General features: G+C 32.1%; 1 protein-coding gene across 1 annotated transcript; it reads right to left on the reverse strand.

Annotated features, from left to right (window-relative positions):
• LOC109355397 (E3 ubiquitin-protein ligase RDUF2-like) lies at positions 5,910-7,074 on the reverse strand. Its single transcript, XM_019598538.1, has one exon. The coding sequence runs from the start codon at positions 6,998-7,000 to the stop codon at positions 5,987-5,989; it is 1,014 nt and encodes a 337-aa protein (XP_019454083.1). The 5' UTR covers positions 7,001-7,074; the 3' UTR covers positions 5,910-5,986.

Raw genomic sequence — 8,410 nt, forward strand, 5'->3', positions numbered from 1 at the left:
TATCATTTCTAACAAGTATGACTTTCAGGAATTAAATCTTTTACCTTTCGATCATCTTAACGATTTAATGAGATCTTATAACACTAAATTAATCCTTAATATTTTGAAACTTAATAGTTAATACTCCTACATAAGATCCTTTCGGAAGTAGGAATTAACAATACATGCTTGTGTGGAGATAGGTTACTTTGGGAATTTACTTAGAAAAATTGTAGTATGAAAATTGAACCCACCTCTTACCAAAAGTAAAAGATGAATAGAGATTTGGTATATTGAACTATGTTTCAAATCATATTTTACATTAATGATAATGTAACAAAAATAAAATAATAAATATTTGAAAAGTTTAACTAATATGTCATGTTTTAAGTAATGGAAGATTAGATTTGGAATATGGCACCCGAGAACAAATCTTGGTTGGCCAAATTATTAGGCAAAATTAATTAAGAGTTTGTGTTAAGTTTGGTTGAGCGTGCAGAGTACCGTTACTGGGGAAAATGTAGAGGGACCCAGAAGCAGGAAGTGCGTGAATAGTGTAGGCATCAGAGATATTTGGGCCACCCCCTGTCTCAACTCTCAAGGGCTTGTGCAATCATAGCCTACGGATCCACGCTCCACCACTCACCTATATTCAATTATTATAGCCACTATCATAATTCCCTTTCTTTTTCACCACAACTGTTATTTTATACTATTATTTATAAGTTGCACACAAATCAGAATAAAAATCATAGTGTTAAAAGTTATAATGTACTTATTCAATAATGATGAATACTTGAGACTTGTGCCAAAAATGATGAAATTAATATTGTCCGGTGTATAGATACTAACATGTATCCTAAAAATATTTAATAATCCAAATTTTAAATTATATTTAAATAAAAATATTATAAATTATTATACTAACTATTGGACTCTTGAGTAGGAGAGGATCTCAACACCAAAAAAAGGATGGGCACATCCTTATAGGGTTTGGTGAATGGGTAAGATTGGTTGAGACTATGAAGGGGGATTAGGGGTCCATGCATACAGAGTGAGAAATAGAGGTGTCAAAATGGGAAAGCCGACAAAAAGACTATTCCATAACCTACTCTTGTGGCCGAATCGAGGGGACGCATTTCTTCATATATTTTATGTTTTTTATTTTTTTATTAATCTTTTTAGTAATTTTTTATTATTTTTAAAACTACTTATTAAAAATAACAATTTGTTGTTCGATCGAAACATATAAATAGTTCCTAATCTTACTAACATTGAACTTGAGGTTGGGCTAAACTGAGCTGAGCTAAAAAGTCCGGATAAAATTTATGCATATTCAATTGTAGCCCTAAGCGGGTTGTGGCAGGTCGGCCCGCATAAACTAAAAAAAATGAATTTTTTAAACATATTTAATCTATTTAGAAAAATATATATAATTTGATATTAACGTATAACTTTTTTTAACATATTTGTTATGCATATGCGACCAAACATATTTGTTATGACAATTGTAATTGTTTTTCCATCATCTTCTTCCGATGCATTTATGGCGTGGATTATATTGAACCGTGACACGTTTATCCAGATGTAACCGGATTTCTTACAATTAAATTCTACAAAATATAACTTTCATGTTGCAAGGTTAGAAATGTTATATATGATAAATTTTCCATCAAAGAAATTATAATGTTAATAGTGATTTACTAACTTGATGATGAGTTAATACTTAAATACACAATAATATAGTACTTATTATCTATTTTTATTATAAGTTGTTTTGTAAATTTTCATTTAATGTTTATTATCAAGCCATAAGTCCTAAAAATATCAAAACAAATAAGTAAAACGGGTAGCCCGAACCCGCCCGGGTAAGCTCGGCCTGAGTCTGAATTTAAAATAGTCTGGTCAGGTCGAGTTAAAAAATATAAATTCAATAAAAAATACTTAAAATAATACTCAAACTCTATAAATTTTCGAGTTTTGACGGGCTAGCCTCGTCTTGACAGCTCTAATGAGAAGTATGAATGCCAAAAGAGAGTCCCTCTTTTCCAACAATGGTGAGGTTGTACGCATAGCTATGGCCTGTTTCAATGGGGCATTGAATTTTGTGAGTGGCACATCTAACCATACACTTTGCAGCTGTCTCACTCCCTGCCTCTTTTTGTTGTCATCCACTATTTATTGCCATTAATAGCATCATAGAATTAGAATAAGTTAGTAGTGACAAGATATAATTTGTGTGAAATAGAATCTTATTTTATATCTTGTATTAATCAGAATATTATATTATTTATTTATGTAGCAATATATCATTGGTCAGGAACTAAAAAATTAGTCTATATCCAGCTAACCAATAAATATATTCATTGCATGCATGGAAAACATTGCACATATGTGTGATCATTTTTTGTTGTGTGCTTGTAATTAGGTTTTTGAGGGGTGAGTAGGACTCGACCTTACCTGTTCACCCGACATGGTTCAATCATGATTGAGTCCGAATATGGTCGGGTCCGATCGAGTATAGGGTTGGGTTCGGGTTTAAAAAATAGACCCGAACAATATTTAGGGTCGGGTAGGGACCTAGCATGACCCGACCCGTCCCATCCCATTGTCACTCACTCATATGTTTGTATGTGTTTCTACTCACATGTGTGTAAGGTAATGATATCCTTTTGGTCGAAAATATCATTTATTCTTTAATTTTTACATAATATATACATGATTAATAATATATATATACATATAACATTTTATATATCAAACTACATAGTCATAATAATAAATAATATTGAGAAGTCTTTATCTAAAATGAGTATGCATTATATTTAATCGGGTCTAGGGTCAGGTTTAAAGGCTGACCCAATCGTTATTTAGGATCGGTTTAGCTTCGGGTCTAAGGTCGGTTTCAAAAAAGTGACCCGACCAATATTTAGGGTCGAATAAGGACAAGCCTTAACCTATCCCAACCCGCCTCATGCTCACCCCGACTCACCAAGTTATACAAACTGCTTTAGGCCAATTTAGCTTTAATGTTGCACTTTAAATATCATATATATACAAACATAAGTAGGTTGAAGATAATGCGTACATCAAAGTTGTAGTGCTTTGTAACTCTTCGATGGTTTGAAGTAGCGAGAGAAATTTCAAGGAAGGTCGAGAGAAAGGAACGGGATCCTTGTCTCATAAAAGTTTATGTTCTATGACCGAATTAATTATTGTTTGCTAACAAGTCAAAAATAACATATTATTTTAATTTTATTTTATTAAAATAATATATCAATTTTACATTCTTGGTATAAGTGGAATGAGACAGAAATGTGGACCCTAAGTTATGTTAGGTGATTCCTAACTCAGAAAAAACTGATTGCAAAGAGAAAAGGCACAAAAAGAGCCCGTGATGAAGCAAAAGTGGCCATCATTTTGTCTGCATCAATATTGCGTTTTTCTGGCCACAATGACACTGAGTCTGAGTGATATAAGATAACAGACAGCAACCTGCATGCGGGACTAGCATATATATATATATATAGAGATACAAATTAGAAATTAGTGTTTGGTCGGTTAGGTATATCAGTGTCCATGTTTCAGAATGAAGCATGCCAGAAGAGGATTGATTTTTAACTCTATGTATGTCTCATACTTTTCCTACCTTATTGGACTGTAGTTAACGTTAGATTCACATGTATTGTCTCAATTACGTGCCATAGTCCTTAATCGCATGCTTTTTTCCCATATGCACTCATGGCTGCTATATATTCAGATTTTTGCAAAACAATTAACTGAAAGAACTAAAAGAATATTGTTGCTCATATTATAATTAATAATCGGAGTGCTTTCTTAAAATTGGGCCTAGATCTCCATGTTAAAATGAGAAAAAAACGAAAGAAGAGACAAAATCATGTGATGAATGCTAATAAGCGCTTCTAGGATATAATATGGAAGTTAGAAAACTAATCTTTAATATTCACCTACTCAATATGTATTCCTAAAACAATATTTCTACAACACTCGTTAACGAAAAAAAAAACTATAATATTATGAGATTTAAAAAGAATAATATAAATGAACATACTTGGTTAATATGAGAAGGAATTGAAATATGTCTACCAATAATTATATATTGTTCTAATAATTTTCTTGGCTTCAGAGAACTTTCGTCTAGATAAATTCAAACATGTTGATCTGTTTGGGTTTTATTTGCTAATGGTATAACAAAGTTAAGACTTATTACCCGTTGATTAGACAAATATTCTTAATATAGACACTAAAGAGTAAAAGTTTAGACAGATTTTATATTGCTTCATCCAAAACACAGGCTACATCTCTTGCAAAATCAAAATTGCAATTGATGGTAGCATGTGAAGATGTGTAATTCAACAACATGAGACTGCACGTGAAGCTATTGGCATTTTGCATGCATTCACAAATTTGTACTCATCACAATGAGAAGGGAATGGATCTTCTATCGTATAAAAGTTCATGTCTCATGTTCTAGACCAATCAATGTTCGTCAATAAGTCAAAAAAATAATACCTCAATTTACCGATCAATGTTTGTCAATAAGTCAAAAATAATACCTTAATTTATTTTTATTTTATTAAAATAATATATTAATTTCATATGTCAATATATGAGTGGAACGGGACAGGAATGAGGACACCAAGTTGGTACAGGTGATCCCATCCCAATGACAAGTGGAGATCCTCTATCCCTATTTATGTCCAAATTGTTATATCAGACTAATTAAAATATATCATTAAATTAAATAGAAAAATCATAAATGAATAATTATATTATTTAGTGTGTTTTGATTGGATAGAGATAAAGAGAAATAGTTTTTGGGGATATGTGATCTTCATCCCACAAATGATAGCCTATATCCCATTACAGCCAAAGTTAGCCCAATACAACCGAAGTTGTTGGAAATTGTGAGATATTTCAAAGTTTAGAAATCTCAAATTAAGCAAGTATTTTCCACATGGTTTAAATTTAATTGTCAAACTTTGGTTCACATAGGAAGTGGTCTTATTCTCAATTTCTCATTACCATCAAGGCATCAACCTTTTTTCATGTACACCGTCCACTTTGAAAACATGCAACCAGATTGTTAGTTTAACCCTTTTTGTGTTGTGTTCTTCTCATTCAACAATATACAACCTCTCGTAATAAAAAAAGACTACTCTCCTCCCTTCTAATTAGTTCCATAGTTAAGTCGGTAGAAATTTTGGGTCATATATAATATTTGTATGAGTTAGGACTATTTTTTATAGTGAAATTAAAATTATCTAATTTAATTAAAGTTTATGTCATAATATAATTTTATCATAAAATTTATTGCGTAGATATTAAAGATGTTACTTCCATTTTAAGATGAAAAAAAGTTAATTTTTTAATAGATTTCCTTTATGTTGTCAAATAATTTGGTTATATAATAGTGTACTTCCATTCTTAATACATCAAACAAATTTCCTAAATAAGTTGGTAGGAGTCAAAAAAGTGAAGGGAATTCATGAAATGCATTGTACTGGCAGAGCACAGTCAAGACAATATTACGAAAATAGGTATGTGCCAACAACTAACCAAGAACATATGAAAGCCTAGCAAGGGTATTATTGGGTACTGCAGAAATTGAAAATTTTAAATAACTAACCTGACCACTAGAAGATTGTTAAGGATTCAAATTGCATTCCACATGTAACCTCTTCTCTCCCAACCATTGAACATTTCTGAACAAGTAGTAAACCACAGCTTATACTGACTATTTAATAATATTGTAATATCCATGTATTGATATTTGATAGTATAAAAATTTATATACAGTTAATACATCATCACCATTTATTTGGATTATATATATATATATTATTTTTCTCATTTAATAATTTGACTGAAAGCAATATATGCATTTTCTTGTCAGTGCTAGTAGCTAATGATTTGCTATTTACAGAATTGATGTTTTAATGTATGCTTTCTTTAACAACAAAAAAAAAGCGAAATCATAAATGAATTAAACTTCTATGACAAACGTTCTGCTTCCTCTATTGAATAGAGAACTCAATGAGCTAAGTCTTCTACTCCGAGATGAAGAGCTAAAACCAAAGAATGATATGAAATTACGAAAAGCCCTACGAACAATGCCACTTTCCCTAACCCTATTCCTTCTCGCTGTGCGCGAAATACTGATCGAAGTTCCACTTCTATTATTCATTGCACGTTCCATTTCGGTGTACAAAGCCGGTAACCGACTCTCGCTGGTTCTCCGGCTACCGGAAAACCTACCGACGGCAATTCCTCCGCCTGGCAGCCTCAAAATCGTGAACCCGGTCGATTCTTCATCGATTTCACTGGAAACTTGAGGATTCTGAGCCGAAGGAAGCTCGCTGCGGCACACAGGACATGAGTTTCGCAACGATAGCCATGGAAGAATGCAATCGGAGTGGTAAATATGCTTGCACGGTAACTCACGCGCTTCGGAACCAAGCTCGAACTCTTCTTTGCAAACCGCACAGTGTGATTCGGTACATATGTGCGATTCTTCGATCGCGATCGTCGGAATCAATTCGATCGTTGCCTTTGACGCCGGCGGATTCTCCGGCCTATCAAACCCGTTCACCTCGACCTGAGAAAACTGCTGCAACAAGCTATTGAAACCAGATCCTAACAAGAAATCCGACATAGCAGTCGGCAAGGGACGGAGACCGTTGCCGTCGTCGTGGTACAATTCGAAGACGGTATCGTCGTAGCCGGCGCTGACGTGTCCATGTGAACGGAGAACGATGACAGGGTTGATCGGCGAGTGGATGGTGACGTTACGGTGTCTCCGGCGGATGGCTGGTCTGGTCAACGTTGACTCGTCGGGGAAAGGAGTGAGAGGGTGATTGGGTGATGGATCGGGTTGGATCCGTTCGATGAAACCGGTTTCGCAGTGAGGACAAGTGATGTTGTTGTGGTTCACAACGTGAACGTAGCGGGTGCAGTTGAAGCACCAATACGACAGCGTTTCACGGGTATCAGTGTTCATATTAAGGGGAATATGTGAAATGAAGTTACTAGTTTTGTTTTTGAAGGGTGGAGCGTGAATTATAAAGAAACGTTTGCGTGTTTGTCTCCCGTTTAACATCTTACTTGCTACTTATAATATTATATTTGTTAATTTTTCAATGCTTTTAATTAGCAGTTTAGCACTATAGTGTATGCTCCTCACCACCCACAGTTTCTATTCGAGTCAATTATATTTTACTTAACGAAATTAGTTCTCTATATACTAATTTCTTATTAGTGTAATATTTATATATTATTAGTGTAAAAATTTATATATAATTCGTATATCATCTATTATTTATTTGAATTATTTTTTTATATATAAAAGTCAATAATAATTAACGGATAGAATGATAGTTTATAACAATACATACATTTCTTATTTGTTGTTATTTATATTTTATTATTTTTTTGACAGATTTTGATTAGCATCATGGAAAATAACTATTTCGACTATACCATATTCAAAGAAATATCTGGCCGGCACAATCCATAGTTTGTAGTCAATTATGAGTTTAGAAATTGGTAGAATGTTAAAGCTAAATTTTTAGGAATGGTACTTTGTGTATGGAATATTGAAAATCAGATTATTGTTTAGAGATAATCAAACATATATGCAAAATGAAGATGCTAGTGTATGTGATTAAACTAATTAAACATTATATGAAATATGTTCTTTCTTGGTACATGGGAAAGAATATACAAACTAAGCAACCTCTTATAAAATTAATGTTTGGTTAAGAATTTACAACCTTCCTTGAAATGTCACTAGAAGTGAGTTCTAATTATTTATCTTGTTACCCACAATAAAGTGATATATGTTATAAAATAAAATTTTACTTTTTAATAATTAGTTTATAAGTTATATATGATCAATTCCTTTTAGATAGAAAGTTTAATAAAAAAATACACCATTCCTCATACAAGAAATGATATAGAATGGAGATATAGGCTTGATAGGATATGTACTTGATACGTGTGTAAATTGTGAATTTTATTCCATTATGGCTGATTAAATTATTAAGTAAATATTTATTCCAGTTTTATGATTTTTGACTTTATTAATTTAGTTTCTTAAAAGTTGAAAAAACTTTAAATGGTTTCCAAAAATTTCAAATATTAGTCAAATTAATGTTTTTGGCATGTTTTACAGTATATGAGAAAGACTAATTTCTTCTTAAAAATGACTATTTTGACACACATTTAAAAAAATTGGAAATTATTTTTAAGTTTTTCAATATTTAAGAAACCAAATTAATAAGATCGAAAAAATAATAGACTAAAATGAATATTTATTTTGTATTATTTTAACACATGGAATAGAATACACCATTCAATCTACTTTAATTACATTACTTTGCATCGTTCTACTTTTAGCAAAACAACTAAA

Source organism: Lupinus angustifolius, chromosome LG08 (genome assembly GCF_001865875.1).
Source record: "Lupinus angustifolius cultivar Tanjil chromosome LG08, LupAngTanjil_v1.0, whole genome shotgun sequence".
NCBI lineage: Eukaryota > Viridiplantae > Streptophyta > Magnoliopsida > Fabales > Fabaceae > Lupinus > Lupinus angustifolius.

Excerpts from the sequence above, each read along its gene's own strand:
- LOC109355397 (XM_019598538.1), bottom strand. The coding sequence starts at position 7,000 with ATGAACACTGATACCCGTGAAACGCTGTCGTATTGGTGCTTCAACTGC.